This window comes from Anomaloglossus baeobatrachus, chromosome 10 (assembly GCF_048569485.1).
Source record: "Anomaloglossus baeobatrachus isolate aAnoBae1 chromosome 10, aAnoBae1.hap1, whole genome shotgun sequence".
In the NCBI taxonomy this organism is placed as follows: Eukaryota; Metazoa; Chordata; class Amphibia; order Anura; family Aromobatidae; genus Anomaloglossus; species Anomaloglossus baeobatrachus.
Genome location: NC_134362.1, coordinates 158,018,347 through 158,041,675, shown reverse-complemented (window position 1 = coordinate 158,041,675; position 23,329 = coordinate 158,018,347). Strand labels below are relative to the sequence as shown.

The window sequence follows — 23,329 nt, the reverse complement described above, 5'->3', positions numbered from 1 at the left end:
CATCTGATCAATAAGAATCATAATACAGCAGAGAATATACGGCTGCTCCTAGTACTACAGGCAGCACAATCACGTGTACAAAGCTGACCTGCAATACCAGCCACACCCATTAAGTGGCGCTGTGCCTGGACAACGCTTGTGAACACTGAACAATCCACGGCTTTGTTTTTATTTTTTCTCCAAACTGCCCAATAATTTACTGTGGGCCACCCACTAACCATAGGGTACCAAATGATGATCCTAGACTCCCGCTATATCCCACAAGGAACATTTCTCACATTAGTATATGGGGGGGGGGGTTTGCACAATGGTACTGTTGTATTTTTGTGAAATACAAAATCTTTATTTCTATTTTGTGCAGCTGAAGAAAGAAATATCGTGCGGAGCTTTCTAACAAAGTCTGTTCCCTCATCCCAAAACTGGTTTCACATCTACACAGCTCAGTGCTGCTGCTTTATGTGCCAACTGAGCGCTGTGCACTGCACAGTTTATAGCAGCTAGGTTCCTCCCACCAACTCAGAGTCAACTGCAAATTAAGAGAATGAACCTGAACAGGGAAAAACTGCTGAAAATTCAGGATACAAGCTGTATCATGGCCAAAGACTGTTAATTGTCATTAGGCTGAGGCCACACTTGGATTTGTGCGAGTCCTCGCATGACACTCAGCTCATGCCCACAGCACAGCGGGAGCCGAGTGTCATGCGACTGTTGTCCGATAATGTGATCAGACCACCGCTGCAGAGGGGAGGGCCTTCGCTGAGGAGGTGAGGGAGGGATTTATCTCCCTATCTTCTCCGTTGCCGGCTGATGCAAGAATTGCACTGCTCTCATGTTACACCGGTGTAACACGAGAGCAATGCGATGTTTTTCTCACCCCACAGACTTGAATGGGTTCGAGTGAAACAAGCTCGCATTGCACCCGCAGCATACTGACTGTTTTCTCGGTTTGATTAGGGCTGAGAAAATAATCACTCATGGGTGCTGCCCCATAGAGTAATATTGGTCCGAGTGGAATGCGATTTTTTATCGCATTTCACTCGCACCGTTTTTCTCGGCGTGTGTCCTAGGCCTTAATACTTGCACAGCTAACTTGGAAAAAAAAATACTTTGAAGTACAGTTACCCTTTACATAAAGTGCTCCATAGTTTCCCAGGAACTCTCGCTACCTGCTCCTTAAAGTGTTTTAATAATCGGTTTAATTTTTATTTCATAAATAAATAATGAAAATAAGCAACTTAAAATGACGGTTATGCTGTAACAATTCTCATAATGTATACACTATTTGTCGGACAGATGTTGTATAGCATTTTTTGCACTGCACATAGATCAGAAAAAAAAAAGATTAATAATCAAATGTGCACAAGTACAAAGCTTGAATCCTGCCAGCTCGACGCTACCGAGGATTGCCAACATCTGGCATAGACAGATGTGAACCACAAAGAATACAACTTTCTGCCCATAAAGATGCATCCATTATATTTGTATAATCCCTTCCTTTTGCGCCCAATTTTTGTTTTTTCACTTAATTTTTTACCCCTTTAGCAAACTTGAACCTGATAATGTTAGCAGGTGTTGCAAAATAAAAAAATAAAAACTAATATATATATATATATATATACACACATAAAAAAGAAGGGAATTTTGTTACTTACCGTAAATTCCTTTTCTTCTAGCTCTTATTGGGAGACCCAGACGATTGGGGTATAGCTACTGCCCTCCGGAGGCCACACAAAGCACTACACTAAAAAGTGCAAGGCCCCTCCCCTTCTGGCTATACCCCCCCGTGGTATCACGGGTTCTCCAGTTTTAGTGCCAAAGCAAGAAGGAGGAAGCCAATAACTGGTTTAAACAAATTAACTCCGAATAACGTCGGAGAACTGAAAAACCGTTCAACATGAACAACATGTGTACCCGCAAACAACCAAGAAATCCCGAAGGACAACAGGGCGGGTGCTGGGTCTCCCAATAAGAGCTAGAAGAAAAGGAATTTACGGTAAGTAACAAAATTCCCTTCTTCTTCAGCGCTCTATTGGGAGACCCAGACGATTGGGACGTCCAAAAGCTGTCCCTGGGTGGGTAAAGAGATACCTCATGTTAGAGCTGCAAAACAGCCCTCCCCTACGGGGATGTCACTGCCGCCTGCAGGACTCTTCTACCTAAGCTGGCATCCGCCGAAGCATAGGTATGCACCTGATAATGTTTGGTGAAAGTGTGCAGACTCGACCAGGTAGCTGCCTGGCACACCTGTTGAGCCGAAGCCTGGTGTCGTAGCGCCCAGGACGCACCCACGGCTCTGGTTGAATGGGCTTTCAGCCCTGAGAGAACCGGAAGCCCTGCAGAACGGTAGGCTTCCAGAATTGGTTCTTTGATCCATCGAGCCAGGGTGGCTTTAGAAGCCTGCAACCTCTTGCGCGTACCAGCGACAAGGGCATCGGAACGGCGTATGGGCGCCGTGCGGGAAATGTAGATTCTGAGTGCTCTCACCAGATCTAGCAAACGTAAACATTCTCATACCGGTGAACCGGATGAGTGCAAAAGGACGGTAAGGAGATATCCTGATTAAGATGAAACGAGGATACGACCTTAGGGAGAAACTCCGGAATGATGCGCAGCACTACCTTGTCCTGGTGAAAAAAACACCAGGAAGGGAGCCTTGGATGACAGAGTTGCCAGCTCAGACACTCGCCGAAGCGATGTGATCGCAACGAGAAACGCCACCTTCTGTGACAGGCGAGAAAAGGAAACTTCCTTCAGAGGCTCGACAGGCGGCTTCTGGAGAGCAACTAGAACCCTGTTCAGATCCCATGGATCTAACGGCCGCTTGTACGGGGGTACGATATGACAAACCCCCTGCGGGAACGTGCGCACCTTAGAAAGACGTGCTAGACGCTTCTGAAAAAACACGGATAGTGCTGAGACTTGCCCTTTGAGGGAGTCTAGCGACAAGCCCTTTTCTAACTCCTATTGTAGGAAGGAAAGAAAAGTAGGCAATGCAAATGGCCAGGGAGACACTCCCTGAGTAGAGCACCAGATTAAGAAAATCTTCCACGTTCTGTGGTAGATCTTAGCAGACGTGGGCTACCTAGCCTGTCTCATGGTGGCAACGACCCCTTGGGATAATCCTGAAGACGCTAGGATCCAGGACACAAAGGCCACACAGTCAGGTTCAGGGCCGCAGAATTCCGATGGAGAAAACGGCCCTTGAGACAGTAAGTCTGGTCGGTCTGGTAGTGACCCCGGTCGGCCGACCGTGAGATGCCACAGATCCGGGTACCACGATCTCCTCGGCCAGTCTGGTGCGACGAGTATGACGCGGCTGCAATCGGATCTGATTTTTGCGCAGTACTCTGGGCAAGAGTGCCAGAGGTGGAAACACATATGTGAGCCGGAACTGCGACCAATCTTGCACTAAGGCGTCTGCCGCCAGAGCTCTGTGATCGCGCGATCGTGCCATAAATGCCGGGACCTTGTTGGTGTGCCGAGACGCCATTAGGTCGACGTCCGGCACCCCCCAGCGGCAACAGATTTCCTGAAACACGTCCGGGTGAAGGGACCATTCCCCCGCGTCCATGCCCTGGCGACTGAGGAAGTCTGCTTCCCAGTTTTCTACGCCCGGGATGTGAACTGCGGATATGGTGGATGCTGTGTCCTCCACCCACATGAGGATTCGCCGGACTTCCTGGAAGGCTGCTGACTGCGTGTCCCTCCTTGGTGGTTGATGTATGCCACCGCTGTGGAGATGTCCGACTGGATTCGGATCTGCTCTCTTTCTAGCCACTTCTGGAAAGCTAATAGGGTAAGATACCCTGCCCCGATTTCCCGAACATCGATCTGAAGGGTGGACTCCTGCTGAGTCCACGTCCCCTGAGCCATGTGGCGGAGACAAACTGCTCCCCACCCTGACAGACTCGTATCTGTCGTGACCACTGCCCAGGATGGGGGCTATGACAATGAGGTGGGAATAAGCCACTATTGCAGAGAGTCCTCGGCCGTCAGGGAAAGGGAGACTTCCCGTCCAGGGAGGTTGACTGCCCATCCCATTGGCGGAGAATGTCCCATTGCCGTTGGCGCAGATGAAACTGCGCAAAGAGAACTGCCTCGATGGCTGCCACCATCTTCCTTAGGAAGTGCATGAGGCGCCTTAAGGGGTGCGACTGGCCTTGAAGGAGAGACTGCACCTCTGTCTGCAGTGAACGCTGCTGGTTCAGCGGAAGCTTCACTATGGCTGATAGAGTATGAAACTCCATGCCGAGATACGTTAGTGATTGAGTCGGAGACAGATTTGACCTTGCCAAATTGATGATCCACCCGAAAGTCTGGAGAGTCTCCAGCGTAACATTCAGGCTGCGTTGGCATGCCTCGAGGGAGGGTGCTTTGACGAGTAGATCGTCCAAGTACGGGAACACCGGGTGTCCCTGAGAGTGCAAGACTGCTACCACTGCTGCCATGACCTTGGTGAACACCCGTGGGGCTGTCGCCAGACTGAATGGCAGAGCTACGAACTGAAGATGTTCGTCTCCTATCACAAAACGTAGAAAACGTTGGTGCTCCGTAGCAATTGGCACGTGGAGATAGGCATCTTTGATGTCTGTTGAGGCAAGGAAGTCTCCTCGAGACATTGAGGCAATGACGGATCGGAGGGATCCCATCCGGAACCGCCTGGCGTTCGCATGCTCGTTGAGCAGTTTCAGGACCAGAACAGGACGGAAGGAACCGTCCATTTTTGGAGCCACAAAGAGATTGGAGTACAAACCCTCGCCCTCGTTCCTGAGGGGGGACAGGGATCACCACTCCTTCTGCTCTTAGCGCGTCCACCGCCTGCAGCAGGGCATCTGCTCGGTGGAGAGGTGGGGCCGTTCTGAAGAATGGAGTCGGAGGACGAGAACAGAACACTGTCCTGTGCACGTGAGCACAATGTCCGTCACCCACCGGTCTGTGACTTGTGGCAGCTAAATGTCGCCAAAGGCGGGGGAGTCTGCCATCAACCGCGGATGCGGAAAGAGAGAGAGAGAGAGCTGAGAGTCCTGAGGAGACCGCCTTGGTAGCGGTTCCTCCGACTGCCTTCCTTGGGCGAGATTGAGCCCGGCCGGAATCTGAGCCCGTCTGAGGTTTTGTAGCCCTTTTGCACGAGGACAATTGGGACCTGCCGGAGCTTGGGAAGGACCGAAACCTCGACTGTACTTTTAGGACAGTATTAACAGGGTAAGTCGCAGTGCAGACATTGCGGGGTTACGGACGCCTCTGCGGTACAGATGTCCCTGCTCAAGGTCAGCTGCGCAAGAACAGCTGAAAAGGTTAGGTTGCCAATACGGCTGTGGATGCCGGATCAACCGACACGCCGATAGCCTCCTAGACAGATTTCAACCAGAGTCCATCTGTCTGTGAATGGCATCTTTAAGTGAAGCCCCATCTCCAGTGCAACTATGGCTCTATATGCAAGCCTGGAGATTGGAGAATCCACCTTTGGACCCTGGGTCCAGCGCTGACCACGTCAGGGGAAAAGGGATAACGTGTATCCTAAAAACGTTTGGAGAAGACGCTTATCTGGTAAGCGTGGTGTTCCTGGACTGCTTCTCTGAAGTCAGCGTGGCCAGAAAAAAACTCAATATCTGCGTGAGATACTGAAAAAGGAACTTCTCCTGTTCGTCTCCTATCTCCACTGGGGGAGCTGAGGGAGAAAGATCCAACCTTCCATTGATGGACGGTATAGGATCATTCCGTATGGCGTTACCACCCGGTGTATCCGGATTGAGAGCGATGTCAGTATCAAAGCCCTGAAGAGCTGCCTTTTGGTCAAGTAGATTGCCCATGGGTGCAAGTCTCTATATTATGACTACTCCGTCCCTGTCCATGGACAGGGTTGACAGGAGGTTTCTTTGGCCACAACTAGTAGAGCCCCGGCAGACGAAGTGCTAGAGACCCCGGCAGACGACGTGCTACAGGGGAGCATGCACACAATGGGACGGTGTCATGAACAGCATCCCATGTAGTAAAAACAGCACTGAAATCTGTGTTGCTTTTTTGCCGCTGCCGACTAGCTATCTAGAAGTATATAGCCAAGATTGGTGACCGTACATTGCAATGTATAGCATACAGGCATAAAGTACAAAAGACCACTGCAGCACAAGCAATACAAGCAGCATAGAAGCCTGTGCCCTGGCACCCCTGCTCTTCTGCTGCTGTATACTAGTCATCTAGGGGAATATAGCCCAGAAGAGTGACCCTACAGTGCAATGTATAGCATACAAGCACAAGTACAAATGCACAATGCAGCCCATGCAATACAAGCAGCATAGAAAAAAACCTGTGCCCCAGCACCCTTGGTTTTCTGCTGCTGTAGTCTAGCCATTCCAGGAGAATATAGCTAAGACTAGCGACTGTACAGTGCAATGTATAGCATATAAGCATAAACACAAATGAACACCTCAGTCGTGCAATACAAGCAGCCTAGAAAGCCTGTGCCTTAGCACACCTGCTTTCTTGCTGCTGATGTGTCGCTCCCCAAGCGGGCATATAGCGACCTATGCAGTAAAAAACAACACATGTACACACTGCAGTTATATCGTGGTCAGCACTATGTGCCTCTTACCGCCCGCCTATAAGCGGGTGTATGGTCGCCACCGTCCTGCCTTGGTGCCGAAAGTCCGAGCTCGGACTGCAGTAATGGCTGCCGGCTTCTTCCCCAGCTCATGTGAGGAGGGGCGGGCCGTGGGCGTGCCCCCAAGGCAGAGCGGGAATCCGGCGTCCGACAGTGTGCAGTGAGAGGGCTGGAGCATGTAAAAAGGCTCCAGCCCTCGGCGCTGCTGATTGCTCAGCGCCTGTCCCCTTCCCTGAGTGACAGGGAGGGGGCGGGAACGAAGCGGCACTAGGCCGCAGAAGCCGGGGACTGGATTTATAAGCGCCGCCGCCGTAAAAGCGCGGTCGGCGCCCAGTCCCCGGCGAACTACAAGTCCCAGCCGCGCCGCCGCTCCCGGAGCGTCCGGCGCGGTAGTTCCCAAAACACAAAGTCACTCAGCAAAGCTGCAGTGACTGTAACCCTTTACTGTCCCCGGCGCACTAGCACACCCAGCAAGTCTGGAGTGTGCTGTGCCTGTGTGTACGGGGACACAGAGTACCTGTAATGGTGCAGGGCCATGTCCCTGAACGGTACTCCAGCTCCGTATCCAGCAGGTTCAAATGGGTCTGTGGATGGAGCCCGGCGTCAGAGCTTTGAGGCCGGCAGGATCCCACTTCCTCAGAGCCCCCCAGGGGGATGTGGAAGGAAAGCAGCATGTGGGCTCCAGCCTCCGTACCAGCAATAGGTACCTCAACCTTACAACACCATCAACGGGTGAGAAGGGAGCATGCTGGGGGCCCTATATGGGCCCTCTTTTCTTCCATCCGAAATAGTCAGCAGCTACTGCTGACTAAAATCTGTGGAGCTATGCGTGGATGTCTGACCTCCTTCGCACAAAGCTTGAAAACTGGAGAACCCGTGATACCACGGGGGGGTATAGCCAGAAGGGGAGGGGCCTTTCACTTTTTAGTGTAGTGCTTTGTGTGGCCTCCGGAGGGCAGTAGCTATACCCCAATCGTCTGGGTCTCCCAATAGAGCGCTGAAGAAATATATATATATATATATATATATATATATATATATATATATATATATATATATATGTATATGTATATATAAGAACTGCTAACATTATCAGGTTCAAGTCCGCTAAAGGGGATTAAAAAATTAAGTCGCGGGCAGCATGTATCCGCTGTCAGGAGTAGACCTCACGAAGAAATTGTCCAAAGTTTCTCTTTTAAGATTTCTTCATGAGTAATTTGAATGCCATTGTCAGTGATTGACACAGGCACATGAGTGGTTAATCAGCAGCTATTGGAGTGAGGTCTAGTTGCTGCTGTTGTAGACAGATGTCAGCTGTATAACACTGCTGGCTTCACACATATGGTGGAGGATTTAGCTAGAGTCCAAACTATAATTAACTCCTGAGTCTGAACTACATTCTATTAATGTTCTATGGAGGAAAGAAATAAAAAAAAAAGTTACGCTATTCCGTAGCCTTGTCCATTATACAGCTACAGGGAACCTGCTAACTCCTCCAAATCAAGTTAATAGTCACATACATATTCTTAAGATATACCTAAAAGATACTCTAATTTTATTAGTTTCTTAATTAAGTAGCAGCTCTCTGTGTCTTTCTGTAAGACCCGTTTCACACGTCAGTGAAAAACACTGACGTTTTTCACTGACGTGTAAAAAACGCATATGATTCACAGCACATGTGGGTTCTATATATGCTGTGATAGCACATGGAGATAAACTCACCTGTCCCTGCTGTCCATGGTGCTGAAGTCTCCCGGATGCTGTCTTCCCTCAGCAGCTACTGTTTTTTTCGGACCATAAGACGCACTTTTTTCCCCCCAAATGTTGGGGGAAAGTTGGGAGTGCGTCTTATGGTCTGACTGTGGCTGCGGGGAATGAGGTGCTGCGGTGGAGCGGGTCATCAGGGGCACGATCAGGCAGCAGCAGCGCCTGCCGTGACCACGTGGTCCCGCTCATTACATATGCACGCCCATCCTCCCGCCCATCTCTCAGCGCAGAAGCCGGCGCTGACAGGTGGGCGGGAGGACGAGCGGGGACGCGCGCATAGTAAACAGCCAGCCCGCATGATCACCCCTGGCAACTACAGCCTGGAGTGATCAAGTGCGGCTGTATTCACTGCCCCCCGCGCGTCGTCGTCGTTGTCATCATCAGCGCGGGGTGCAGTGAATCAGTGTACTCACCAGTCCCCGTGTGTGGAGCCGTCCCCCTGCAGCAGCATGCGATGTCTTCCTGTCTGTGACGGTCAGCTGATCTGTGCTGATCAGCTGATCGGCACAGACAGGAAGACATCGCGTGCTGCTGCAGGGGGACGGCTACACACACACACACATACATACACACAGGTCAACGGCACAGAGAGGAAGATGATCGGTGCTGCAGGGAGTGAGGAACAGGTGAGTATAAACGTTTGTTTTTTTTTCTCTGTGCTATAGGATACAGGCCATATACCAGGATGGTATATGAGCACAATGGGGGCATATAGCAGGATGGGAGTATATGAGCAGGATGGATGGGGGGTATATGAACAGGATAGGGGTATATGAGCAGGATGGGGGTATATGAGCAGGATGGGGGTATATGAGCAGGATGGATGGGGGGTGTATGAACAGGATGGATGGGGGGTGTATAAACAGGATGGGGGTATATGAACAGGATGGGGGTATATGAGCAGGAGGGGGTATATATGAGCAGGATGGGGGTATATGAGCAGGATGGGGGTATATGAGCAGGATGGGGGTATATGAGCAGGATGGGGGTATATGAGCAGGATGGGGGTATATGAGCAGGATGGGGGGTATATGAACAGGATGGGGGTATATGAACAGGATGGGGGTATATGAACAGGATGGGGGTATATGAACAGGATGGGGGTATATGAACAGGATGGGGGTATTTGAGAACAATGGGGGCATATAGCAGGATGGGAGTATATGAGCAGGATGGATGGGGGTATATGAACAGGATGGGGGTATATGAACAGGATGGATGGGGGCATATGAGCAGGATGGATGGGGGGGTATATCAATAGGATGGGGGTATATGAACAGGATGGGGGAATATGAGCAGGATGCTGGTATATAAGCAGGATAGGGGTATATGAGCAGGATGGGTGTATATGAGCAGGATGGGGGTTTATAGCAGGATCATATACAAGGCAGGAGGATCATTACCAGGATGGGGTACCTTAGTAGAAAATTTGGGTACATTACCCCCATAACAGTGTCAGCAGCAGATAATCGCCCCATAACAGTGTGTCATGACCACATTTTTTTGCTTAAAGTTTTATTTTCCTCCTCTAAAACCAGGGTGCGTCTTCTAGTCCAGTGCGTCTTATAGTCCGAAAAATACGGTACTTCCTGGTCGGCTGTGGCAGTGCAAAATGCATATGCATGAGTATAATGAGTTGGCTTGGATGCAGCAGAGAGCAGCGGCCGGAGACAGGGGAGTTTAAAAAGCTTATGTAAATCTATGTAGATTGTGCATGAGACGTGCGCACGTTGCTTTTTTGAACACAGCGATTTGGGTGCTAAAATTTTGACCAAAATCCGTGCGTTCATAAAAGCAGCATGTCAATTAATTTGTGCACTTTGGATGCAGCTGCCACTCTGTCTATGGTGGGGCAGCAGCCAGAGCGCATGAAATCAGCTTTTTTTCTACAGAAAAACTGCATCCATTATGCAGTGTTTCTGCAGCGATTTGAAGCGCACATGTGCTGTCAAATCGCTGCTGCAGAGTATTCAGCAGGAACGTGCGAACAAGGCCTAAGAGTGAAGAGTCCAGAGGTTTCCACGCTAAAGGCCTCTTAGATTTGAGGCAGCTGAACCCACTGACTTTGTCGAACAGATATAATTATATAAATTGCACAAGGGGCCTCCTGATTCTACCCTGATAAATGAGGTCAGGAGAGAGAAGGATGGGGTATGTTAATCATTTCATTCGTGAGAGAGATGAGACGCCAGAGAAGTCATGTGGTGGCAAATTCCCTCTTGCTTTGGGAAGCAGATGAACGCTTGGCCAAGCCAAATATTAAAGTGCATTGAGTAGTCAGAAGAGAGGAGTCAGGCAGACAACAGACATCTAGAAAACATGTATGGGCGCATTAAAGAGGTTGTTCCTTTTCAGAAAATTATGATCCTTGGGACAGTTATGCAAAAACAAATAAAACAGCTTTGCTCTCCTTCCCCAGCTCCGGTGCAGAGTCTCCGTCACCGTTACCTGGTATTGGCAGCAGCGCTGCTGTCACATCAACAGTCAGTCACCGAGCTCGGCCTGCATAGACTGAACGCTCCGCTCAGAAGCCACTGATTGGCTGCAGCACTCTTCAGGACATCTGCGCTACAACCAATGCAAGCCGCAGGGAGCAGCAGTAGTGACTGCATTTTACTCACAGTCCACTGTTTTTTGCTTTTCATGAAAACTTTTTTGAAAGGTAGCAACCTCTTCAAAAGAGAACCTGACAGCGGATACATGCTGTTCCATTGACTGGGCAGCACGTATCAGACACCGGCTGCATGATGGTTGCCGGGGACCGAGCCACATGGGAGACTAGTCAGACAGGTGGGTACACGTGTATCAGACACCGGCTGCATGATGGTTGCCGGGGACCGGGCCACATGGGAGACTAGTCAGACAGATGGGTGCACGGCAGCTTCTCCCTGCCGTTCTTTGTATTAGTGGGGCCCAGTGATGGGGGATCTACTAGGTGGATTAAAGCCATCCTTGTAGGACTGAGTGGACCGCACAAAGAATTTGTCCAGTTTCCCTTTTAAGATTTCATCATGAAAACCATACAATATAAAATGCGCACCTGGTGTCGGAAGGAGCCCGGCGCCTGCAGGTCGGTCACCGAGCAGAGAAGGCTTGGGCTGTGTGACATAGGAATTTCGGGCAGGAGTGGGGAGGAGCGGAGGAGGCTTCTCCAGGAGATGTGTTTTAGTGCCGGAGTGACTGTCATATGCAGCATTTCCCTTTTCAGTGGTGTCCGCCTCTTCAAAACCTAAAGTTTAACAATCAAGTTAAGCAAAGAAAATGGAGAAAAAAAAAAAAAGACATAAAAGACCTGATGCATCACATAAGGCAGAATCAAGGGTAATCTATAACCAGAAAATAAATGATATATATATCTCAAGATCATGAGCTTTGAGCACCCACAATACATCTAATAAAAAATAAACTAACCTAATATCTGGATTTGTATTTTTTTTATTATCCATATTAAAAAAAAAAAAATAAATAAATGGCCGTGTGTGTTTAACAAATAATTTCTACAGACAGAATTACAAATTTATGCTGTTTTTTTATCCAGTTTTTTTTTTTTTTTACTCTTTTTATTTTTTTTAGGGGGTTCATTTTATTTATTTTTTTGGGTTTGGTTTCGGTCACTAATAATGTGAACCCTGTGGGTTTAAGTGGCAGGGAATGTTTGGCATGACACTAATAAATTACACCGAGTGTAACTGTGAATTGTACTTTTAATTAACGCGAGGATGAGGTGCAATCGATTGTGTAACATGAAGCTGTAAATTAGCTTTATTTACGGCAACACTGAAGATTAGGCCAGTTATGGACTAAAAGGACAGGATTAATTAGGATTTTTCCCTCTTGTCTGAATGAGGACATGTTGGCTTTTCACCACTTTGGCGTATATATAGGTTACATTTGATTCTTGTTAATCTTATTAGCGGTTTTATTGAAAGGTTTCCACCAATGGGAATAAGATATGTGTCCATATACTGTATATTATATATTTTATTTTTATGATTAGATGTTAACTTTTTTCTTCACATTTGGACTTTATCTAGACTTAATTTGATGTATTTTTACTATCAATATGTTGGCTTAATGTGAATCTGTCTGCAGAGTTTTGCCATGTAAAGGCCCCGCCACACACAGAGATAAATCTTTGGCAGATCTGTGGATGCAGTGAAATCATGGACATATTGTTCCATTTGTACACAGCCACAAACCTGGCACTGATTGTCCACAATTTCACTGCAACCACAGATCTGCCGCAGATTCATCTCGGTGTGTGACAGGGCCTTTAGACAGCAAGCTGCAAGGATTAACAAACAAAATTCTGGGATGCCTGTATTGTCACAGTCTGATCTTTTTATTTGCTGTTTGTTTAACCAAGAAGACACTTATTGCTCGGAATAAAGAGTCATGGGCATGGCAGTTCGACACGCCCCCTCTGACACCTCACTGTCAATATACAATGTCTATAGAGAGCAAGGTGTGGGCGGGGTTTGCTTTCTCAGCTCTGCTACGTGACTAAATCTAAAAATTCTGATTGTGTCACAACAGCTGCACCCAGTAATCTAAGGGATACATCAATGGATTCAGGATCTCATTGTCTGCATCATGCTGCTCTCAGATGAGGTAGCAAAAGCCTGCTGACAGATTCCATCTATCTCGGGCAGATGGCCCATGTTTTAGTTTGCTCACACCTCTGATCTCACAGGGGCACTAATCGTAGCGGAGAGATCATCATGATGAAAGCGTACGTCATGTTGCTGCCTCTACTCGGCACGCGTGACGCGAGATTTTAAGCACTGGATGGTAAGCGGTAAAGTGTTATGTCATGTGGCCTTACAGCTTTGTTTTATTAACATTTTATTGAATTATTATTATTATTATTATTATTAAATTCAACAATTACTATTTAATGAGAAGTGGAGCCTCATTCAGACGGCCATAATACAGGAACATTTTAGCATTCTTATGAAGGCTACAAGCGTCGGCTGCACAGTCTTTATAAGCACAAGGGTTCATGCCGTTATCTGTGTAACTTGGTCCAAGCAGGGAGCACAATGCACAGTCTGGCCACAGGTCTTCCGACCCGATCGCGAAAGCCTCGTAAGTATACGTGAAGCTGTCAAGTTCATGTCGGGAGACCCGTGGACAGTCCATGATCCAACCAAGTTTTGTGTGAGTCTCCATGAGCCTTTATATTGATCTACGCTGATCATTCAGGTTGGAAGACTTGACGCTTCAAGATGAATACTAAAATATGCCCGAGTCACGGTCGTCTGAATTAGCACGTAGACTATACACTTGTTTTGTACGTCTGTGTCTGAAATAGATCAAATACATTTAGACTGCACATATTAATCCCTCAGGAACACACGGGCAAATTGGGAGACATGGTAAAATGGTGGCAAAAAGACCATAGATCAGAGGAGAGTGTCTCCGAATTACAACAATGAGTCTTACATACTTTGACAAGTGACTTTGAGGGACAAGAGTGAGTTCTAGAGTAAGTCCCGATGCAGGGGGTGAGCAGGAGGGAGAGGGGATTGGGCATGTACGTGTGGAATAGGTGGAGGGTGGGGGGGGGTCAAGATGGCAAACATTGAGTGTACCTTCCAGCTCAGTTATCCTGGTCTTCAGGTAGGCGCTGATTGAGTTCAGCTCTTCAGAATATAAATATTTGCCATCGCTTAAGAGGAAGAGAAGGTGTCTAATGTCCAGAGGGACATTGTAAGATTGATAGAGTTCCCTCTCCAGGTAGTCATCCGCCAGATCAGCCGCTTTGTGTGAAATCTCATTACGCTCCTGCTGTTCACGCTCACCAAAAATTTTCCCAAATGCCTTAACTATCAGACCAAGGGCATCCTCCATGGGCATATTACGGTGTACTATAGAGGAGAGACATAACTTGCTGTGTCAGTCAGGAGAGCTCACATCTATTAAAAAGCATTAAAAGAAATCATGTAACGTGGTGACGCAATCATGTGTGGTGTAGAAGGTGTGCGGGAATAACAAGTGGCACGCCAGCCATTGTACCAGTGAAGATACAGTATTTCCATTATAGCCTTCGACACAGCACTGCAAAACATACTTGGGAACAAGGAATATGAAAGGTTTTTGTTTTTAAATGAAATTATGTGTCAATTTGAGAATATTTTAAACAATATGGGGGGAAATGTGCAAAAAAAAAAAAAGGCAATAATATAAAGGGCTGTTTAGCAGTGCTCACAATTTGCCACAATTGTACTCGGCGGTTTGGGGGATGACCTTTTATTCTACGAATAGGGGTCATTTAGAGACGTAGCATTGTATCCGTCTTCATCACTCCAGCTGTGTGTATACAGGTGAGTCAAGTAAGGAGATTATACAGACAGGTCTACACTGATGGCTCATTTCTCAACATTTAGTTGCTTATTTAAAAAAAAAAAAAAAAAAATAATAGGGCTCAAAATGGAGAAATGTGACATTAAAGGGTATCTGTCAGGTGGTTTTTAATATAAAACTAATGGTATCCTGAAATAGGACCCTTAAAGGATCAGTAAGTTTTATTGCTCTACCTTTTCCTGTTGTTATCTTGCCCTGGAGAATTCAGTGTAACGCGCCGGCTAGTCAAACGCGCTATAAGCCGAGTAGGATTCAGTGTCCTGCATCGGCAAGTTAACCATATACAAATCCAAACTAATTATGTACTGCTCCCCATGCACAACTCTTCTGTGCTGGCAATAGTAATAGTAAAAATCTTCACTGTCATTTACTATCACTGCCGAGAGGTGGGTTTGGGGAGCAGTACATATTCAATTTGGAAACCACGGCACATCCAGCGAGTATCCCAAAGGTGCTTTATTCAATTCCAACAGTGCATTAAAACAGCTGGCAGAGAACAGGGTGCAGGTCTCCTGGGGATGACGGCCGTTTCGTACCTCTTGGTACTTCGGCGGGTCCGAAACGGCCGTCGTTCACAGGAAACCTGCACATGGTTTTCTGCTCGCTGTTATAATGCACTGTTGGAATTGAATACAGCACCTTTTCGATACTCGCTGGATGTGCTGTGGTTTTCTACTTCTATGGATATCTGCAAGTTCATCTTTTCTTTTTCTACGTGTACCCGAGACCCATACAACGTAAGAACCCAACGAGCTTATTCCTCCCTGGCACTGGAAAATGGCTTGGCAAGTTAGTGCAGAACCGTTTGTTGATTTTTTTTTTATTTTTTTTTAGCATATTCAGTTTGGATTTACATATGCTTGACTAGCCAGCATGCGACACTGAATCCTCCGGGGCTTACAACAAGATAACAGGATAAGGTAGAGCAATAATAGTTACTGGTCCTGAAGGGACTACCCAAGCCCTATTCCAGGACACTATTGGTTTTGTACTAGAAAATCACCTGACAGATTCCCTTTTACACGCAGATATTGCTGTAATGTAAATGGGAGATTTACAACAGCCAATCCTTTGGCTGTCGGGGAGGCAAGCTGCTGATAAGTGGGATCACAACAATTTGCCCTACTGTAGGCCACCAGTCAGCCAAAATCTAAGCCTGCTGTATTTTTCGTCTCATAATTATCATTGTTCAGAAGCCACCGCTCTGATGCCCTGCAGCTTTCTGCTTGCCAGGGAAAGTATGAGGTCCTGAATGACATTTTAGGAAAGTGGGAAGCACCTCTACAGAATACTGAACCTGGCCTGATCCTGCTTCAGAGCAGCTCTAATAAGCTCTACAGACTAGAGTTTGTAAGTGCTGTGCTCTGTGCATAGGAGACCGTCCACCACTGAGACTACATTACTGAGAATGGAAAGAATTTTTTTTAAACAAGTTGTTTGTTTTTACAAGTACTTTGCAATATTGTTGAGAAATGCCCATTCAAATGGTGCATAGCCAAAAATAGCAGTTCAATCCTAACCTGGACACAGCACCAGAGTGCTTATGTCGTACTGGTTTATACACAGTGCACCATAAACTTCCTCTGTGGCAGCAGCTGGCAGTCAGAAAGTTAAGGGGGCACGCTTGGGTCAGGCACTCCCGATTTATGCAGAGGCGTGCACCTCCGTATGCTACGCTGCAAATTTCCTGCCAGTAACTGCCTATTTATTTCTGGCATAGGTACCACCGTCATTATTTAGATGAGCTGGTGCCTCCTGCTCACTCCACCCAGCTAAAACTGGTGTGAAAATAGGAAATGTTAAGCCTACATTTTGTATAATACAATAGAAAAAGAAATCGGGTATATGCCGCGCTAATACTCGGATTCAATATTAAGGTAATTAATTTATTGTTTGTACATGTCGACGCATTTCAGAGACATCCATCTCCATCAGGACAAAGGAACAATAATATTGTTCCTTAGATGTCCTGATGAAGGAGACTGATGTCACTGAAACGCGTCGACCTGTGGAAACAAAGGAATTATATTAATACTAGCTGTAGTACCCGGGCGTCCCCCGGGATAGTAACTCTCTGTCTCTCTCCCAGTCTCTGTCTGTGTCGGTCCGTCTCTTTCCCCGGTCCGTCTTTGTCTGTCTGTCTCACTCTGTCTGCCTCTTTCCCTGTGTGTCTGTCTGGGTCTTTCTGTCTCTGTTTGTCTCTTTCCCTGTCTGCCTCTTTCTCTGTCTGTGCCTGTCTGCCTCTCCACCGACATCATATTACTTCACACATAAGCTTTTTATACTATGAATGTCCTTTGTTCCTATAGCAACCAATCATAGCTCTTATTAATAGCCTGTAGCTCGCAGCTCCACTCAGTTTAATGGAGGAAGGTTTTTTGGAGCGTAACTAAAGCGCGGGGTTAAACTTTCTTGTCAAAACATAGTCTATGACATTCCTTGAGTCACATCAGGCGTCTGTGCAAAATTTTATGATTGTAAATGCGACGGTGCGGATTCCTTTAGCTGACACACACACACACACACACACATTCCGCTTTATATCTTAGATTGAATCTGAGTATTAGCGCGGCATATACCCGATTACTTCTTCTATTGCATTATAAGTCTTAGGGCAGTTTCCCATTTGCGCTGTTTTGATGGAAACGGGATCCATCACATATGCCGTACAGTTCATTTATTTACAGTTGAAGCGCGAAACCATGCGGGTTGTGTCTTTCATGCAGTACCTGCATGTGTCCACATGATGTCGCGCTTCCACTGTAAATACATGAACTGTACTGTATGTGTAACGGAGTTTCCGTCAAAACAGCGCAAATGTGAAACGGCCCTTACACCTGGGGGCTGCAGCTGATACCATCATTGCACGTGTTTCAAAGGGGGTTGTGACTTTCACAACCTGAAAAGGTCAGTGTACCTTAATCTATGCCTATTTGATTTCCCTACCAGGTAAGGCCCTATTGCGCTTCTCTACTCCACAGTATTATTACCTGAAGCCTAAATTTTGTGACTTTTCAACGTTTTTGCTCTAGAATTCTGGCCTAAAAATTTACAGGACCTGGTAAATCAGGCTTGTTGGCAGAGTCCATGGTTGCCGCCCCAGAGCCCTGCCAATCTCCTCCTACCTGCTGGCACCTCCACTGAATATTTTTCACACGGTTACACCACAGCTGGAGTGTTGAAGACACGTAATGCTGATGTGTGCGTGTCTTGAGAAGGGTTAATATCGTTTGTGCTTTGATAAGTACAGTGCCGACGGTCTTTCAGAGTGTGGAAAAGGTTTTTTTATGTATAGCTACACTTACTTTTGATACAGTCATGAAGAATGATTGCGGTGCAAGAGGACAGAGCTACATTTGAATGTTCAACTAGTATGCAAAACGGGGAGCCATCATTTTTAACCTCCTGGAGGGCGCGCGTGAGACCAGACTCTGATGTCAAGTATATCATCTCCACCACAAGGCCATGATCCTGTAATCGATGGCCTATGGCAGTGGCGTACTCCCTTTAAAAAGAGAAAATGGTTGTTATTGGCAAAAGACAGACGATATGTTTTATGCAGTGAGAGCAGGTTGCATCATAGCAGGAGGGACAGTGTGTAATGTGTGGTATCAGTTGTATCAGTACCGTGTAGGTTTTTAATGTGTGCAAAACTAAAATATACAGTATTACTATGGGTTATAGTGAAAATGTTTTAAAGGGGGTGACAGGGTTTAAACCATGTAAAATTAGTATACCCACACAGAATAGAAAAAAAAAAATTAAATATTTTACATATGTACATAACAATTTGCACTCTAGTCAGACGATATAGTCAGGGTTTGTTGTTAAGGGAAAATCCTGGTGACAGGTTCCCTTTATGAGCTGCGGCCACCACCAGTGTGCTCTTATATACAGTATTCTGGCCGAACTGTGTAATGTAAAAAAAAAAAACAACTTTTATAATGCTCACCTAGGGGTGGTCCGGTCCGATGGGTGTCTCTGCTCTCAGTCCAGCGCCTCCTCTACCCTGTGCAGTTCCAGTTCTCCTGCCCTGCCCCGTGTGCATGACGCGTGCTGCATCATTCACACAGAGGCCACCATTGCGCTCCTGCGTATATGCACTTTGATCTGCCATGCTGAGGGCAGATCAAAGTATTGTAGTGTGCATGCAGTCTGACCTTTCTTCGCGCCTGCGCATTACAATACTTTGCTCAGCCCTCAGCAGAGCAGATCAGTGTGCCTGCGCAGGAGCACAATGGAGGCCTCTGTGTGAATGACGTAGGATGCATCATGCACGGGGCTAGGCAGGAGGGTGGCAATTGCAAGAAGAGAGGAGGCGCCGGATCGAGACCAGCAACTCCCATCGGACCGGACCGCCCCCCAGGTGAGTATAATAAATGGATTTTTGTGTACTCACCGTAAAATAGTTTTCTCTTAGCCATCATTGGGGGACACAGGACCATGGGTGTTATGCTGCTTATCCATAGGAGGACACTAAGTAGATGCAAAGATGTTATCTCCTCCCCTGCAGTATACACCCCCTGGCCCAGCCAGGCTACTTCAGTTTTAGTACACAAGCAGTAGGAGAAAAAGTAACAAAAAACGTGAGTGAATACTCATAACAAAAAAGTACTGAGAGAAAAAAGCTAAGGTCCAACAGGGCAACAGGGAGGGTGCTGTGTCCCCCAATGATGGCTAAGAGAAAACAATTTTACGGTAAGTACACAAAAATCCGTTTTTCTCTGACGCCTCATTGGGGGACACAGGAGAATGGGACATCCTAAAGCAGTCCCTGGGTGGGTAATCAAGGCAACCCAAGGACTAGGAACCAGTCCCAGATAGCCAGGAGCGCCTACTGAGATAGGTGCTCCACTATCGTTTGCAGAATTTTCCTACCTAGGTTCACCTCAGCCAAAGCCTGGGTATGGACTCGGTAATGCTTTGAAACAGTACGTAGGCAAGACCAGGTCGCAGCCTTACACCCCTCTTCCACTGAAGCCTGATGCCCAAGAGGCGCCAACTGCTCGCGTGGAATGAGTCCGCAGCCCACTAGCAATGGGCTTGAGATCAAGTGGTAGACCTCCTGGATCGCAGAGAGAATCCAGCGAGGCAGCGTTGCCTATGAAGCTGCCTCTCCTTTCTTAGGCCTTTCAGGAATGACGAACAAGGAGTCCATGTTCCTAAAGGGGCTGTCCTGGGTACGTAATATCTGAGAGCCCTCACAAGGTCTAGCGAATATAGGAACCTTTCCACCCTATGGACTGGGTGGCCAAAAGGAAGGCAGAACAATGTCCTCGTTCATATGAAACGGGGAAGTAACCTTCGGAAGAAAATCCGGAAGGGGGTGTAGAACCACCTTGTCCTGATGAAAGATCAGAAAGGGTTCACGGCAAGAGAGTGCTGCCAGTTCCGAAACGTGTCTGATGGACGTAATCGCCACTAAGAATGTTACCTTCCAGGAGAGAAGAGCAAGAGAAGATTCCTTAAGAGGTTCAAAGGGGGACCTCTGGATACCGTCCGAACTAGATGGGAAACGCCCTTGAGGAAAGTCTAGACTTGCGGATTGCAAGCTAGGCGGTATTGACAGAATATTGAGAGAGATGAAACCTGCCCCTTAAGGGAGCTGAGGGCAAGCCCCTTTTGCAACCTGACTGCAAAAATAAAATCAAGAATTCTGGGGATCGCCAGAGGCATAGGTTGGACATTAGATTCTCTGCACTGGGAAAGGAAAGTTTTCCACGTACGGTGGTAAATACGGGATAAAGGCCGGCTTTCGGGCACTGTACATGGTGGAGATGACCACGGGAGAGAATCTCGCTCTTGTTAAAGTCCAGGTCTCAATGGCCAGGTCATCAGCTTCAGGGCTCTGGAGTTCTGATGGGAAATGGGCCCTTGGGTCAGCAGGTCTGGGATGCTTACGAGGCGCCATGAGCAATTGTACTAATTCGGCATTCCAGGCGCACCTGGGCTAGTCCGGTGCTATTAGTATCACCGGGACTCCTTCTGCCTTGATCTTCCTGATTACTCGCGGCAGCAGGGGCAGAGGCGAAAAACATGTAAGGTAGACGGAAGCAACTTCAGGAGACTAGAGCATCTGCGCCGATGGACTGTGAATCACGTGACCTGGCTAAGAACGCGGGTACCTTTGCGTTCAACCTTGAGGCCATTAGATCCACGTCTGGTGTACCCCAGCAAGTGCAGATGTATGGGAACACTTCTGGGTGGAGAAAACCACTGTCCGGCGGCCAGGCCTTGGCGACTTAGAAGGTCTGCCGCCCAGTTCTCTACTCCTGGTGTGTGTAACGCTGAAAACACAGACCCCCGTCGATTCGGCCCAGGTGAGGGAACTGAGGACCTCAAGATAAGCTGTCTTGCTGCTGGTACTTCCCTGCAGATTGATCTAGGCCACAGCTGTTTCATTGTCCAATTGGACTCGAATCAAACGACCTGCTAGCAGAAGGGGGGGGGGGGGAATGACCTGAGCGCGAGAAAGATCACGCTGATTTTCAGGATGATTTCTGGGAAGGGAAGACTCCTGTGGCGTCCAACGTCCCCAAGCAGTGTGGAGCCAGTGCGCTGCTCCCCAGTCTAAGAGGCTGGTGAAAAGTTCATCTAAGGAAAAGGGGCTCTTGTCCCAGGCAGCTAGAAGCGCAAGCTGCATTGGGCGGTGGTGCGGCTAAGCGAGCAGCACTGACTCTATAGCCACCGATATCCTACCTAGCACTCTCATACTGAATCGTATGGAGCGAGAGGAGTATGTAGAAGGCAGTGTACCGCTTATTGTAGAGTGGTCGCCTTGTCTTGAGGGAGAAATATCAAGCCCCGAAGGGTGCCCAGGGACATGCCCAGGGAGGTGACGGATTTTGACGGGACCGGGGATGATTTGACTGGAGTCAAAAGCCGCACTAAGCGGGATAGGGTGCCCACAGAGATCCGCACGCTGGTTGAGCCCTTGAGGAGGTCATCCAAGCAAGGCAGAACAGCCACTCTCTTGGTGTGAAGGGAACTCATGGCGGCCGCCATTACCTTTGTTAAGACTCTTGGTGCTGTGGCAGAGCCGAGGGTAGGGCCACAAATGAAAAAAAGAAGTCCTGAACAGCGAAGTGGCGGAACTTTTGGCGAGCTGGAGCGATGGGTATGTGCAGGTACGCGTCCCTGATAGCTAGGGAGGCAGGGAATTTTCCTTTGACCATAAAAGGTAAAAATGGACCCTAGGAATTCCATTCTGAATCTCCTTACGTGCACATGTTTGCTCAGGTGTTAGAGGTCCAGGATGGGTCGAACTGACCCGTGCTTTTTTGGGGACCACGAGAGGTTGGAATAGAAGGCCTTGAACCTCTCGCCGTCCAGAACAGGTACCATCACCCCCGCCGTTTGGGGGGAGTGGATCACTGAGGAGAAGGCCTCACGGTGTTTTGGAGCCTTTGGGGGGGGTTTGAGAGAAAAAAACTGACTAGGGGATCGGGTTCGGAATTCAATCTGGTAACCAGAAGACACAAGGTATCGCACCCATTTGGGGTCTGAGACGGCAGCCCAGATGGAGGAGGACGAGACTCCTCGGTCTTTGTCTAGACTGCCAGGACGAGGTGGACTCGGGGAGGGCTGAGAAGGTCGGGCCCTGCGTGTCTAGTAAAAAACATCCTGGGCTAGAGTTGGGGGAGGGAGGTACTCTTTCCTTCCCGTGGCGTCAGACGAAAAAAAAAAAAAAGAACCTGTCCACACGATCAGCAAACCATCGGTCTGGAAAGGAGTACTGTGAGAGGCTTTTTAGAGACAGAGTCCGCTCTCCATTATCGGAACCAGAGGGCCTTACAGATGGCTATGGTATTTGAGGCGGCAATAACTAACTGTGCTGGTAGCAGCGTAGAGGGAGGCCTGCATGAGGTACTCTGCCGCCGCAGCAATGTGAACTGTTACATCTGTGAATGTCTGAGGGAAACTGGTAGTCCTGGTGCCTGTGCGACCCACACGGAAGGGGAGAGGGACCCGCAGCCTCAAGGCGGAGCGATCGAGCTGCTCCACTTGTCTGTCCGTCGGGTCCTTGAAGGAGGATCCATCAAGTAAAAGACATCTGCTCTGGGGCTCTGGAAAATCAGAAGGATCTCACCTCAACTCCTGTGGAGATGGCAGTCTGATGCCTGCTGCATGGTCACACTGGTGCGGAGCGTGTATCAACTCAGAGCCTACAAGAGGGACTGAGGAAGTTTTTCATGTGCTCTGGGCTCTGGAAAAATCGGAATGATCTCACCTCAGCTCCTGTGGAGATGGCAGTCTGGTCACGCTGGTGTGGAGAATGTATAAACTCAGAGCCTGCAAGAGGGACTGAGGAAGTTTTTCATCAGCTCTGGAAAATCAGTGCCATGAGACCTATCGTCCAGTGAGTAACAGCCCAGGATCCAGCGTCGCAGGAGGGGGTACGGGGAGGCGACACTCCGCGTTCCCGCCTGTTGATGGTTTTGAGAAAAATCGGTCCCCGAAGGAACCGTCGCCCTCATAAAACAAAAAAATTCTTGCTGCAGTAGTCTGCAGAGATGTGCCTCATATAGACACTAAGCTAAAACTGAAGTAGCCTGGCTGGGCCAGGGGGTGTATACTGCAGGGGAGGAGCTAACATCT

General features: G+C 48.1%; 1 protein-coding gene across 1 annotated transcript in view; it reads right to left on the bottom strand.

Moving 5' to 3' along the window:
* Positions 1 to 23,329, bottom strand: part of LOC142255256 (uncharacterized) — a 75,267-nt gene that overhangs the window by 2,733 nt on the left and 49,205 nt on the right. The window contains exons 6-8 of the mRNA XM_075326783.1: positions 18,037 to 18,236; positions 13,960 to 14,235; positions 11,406 to 11,594 (exon numbers count right to left, since the gene is read on the bottom strand). Of these exons, the coding sequence (XP_075182898.1) occupies positions 11,406 to 11,594; positions 13,960 to 14,235; positions 18,037 to 18,236 (665 nt within the window). The remainder of the gene's footprint in view (positions 1 to 11,405; positions 11,595 to 13,959; positions 14,236 to 18,036; positions 18,237 to 23,329) is intronic.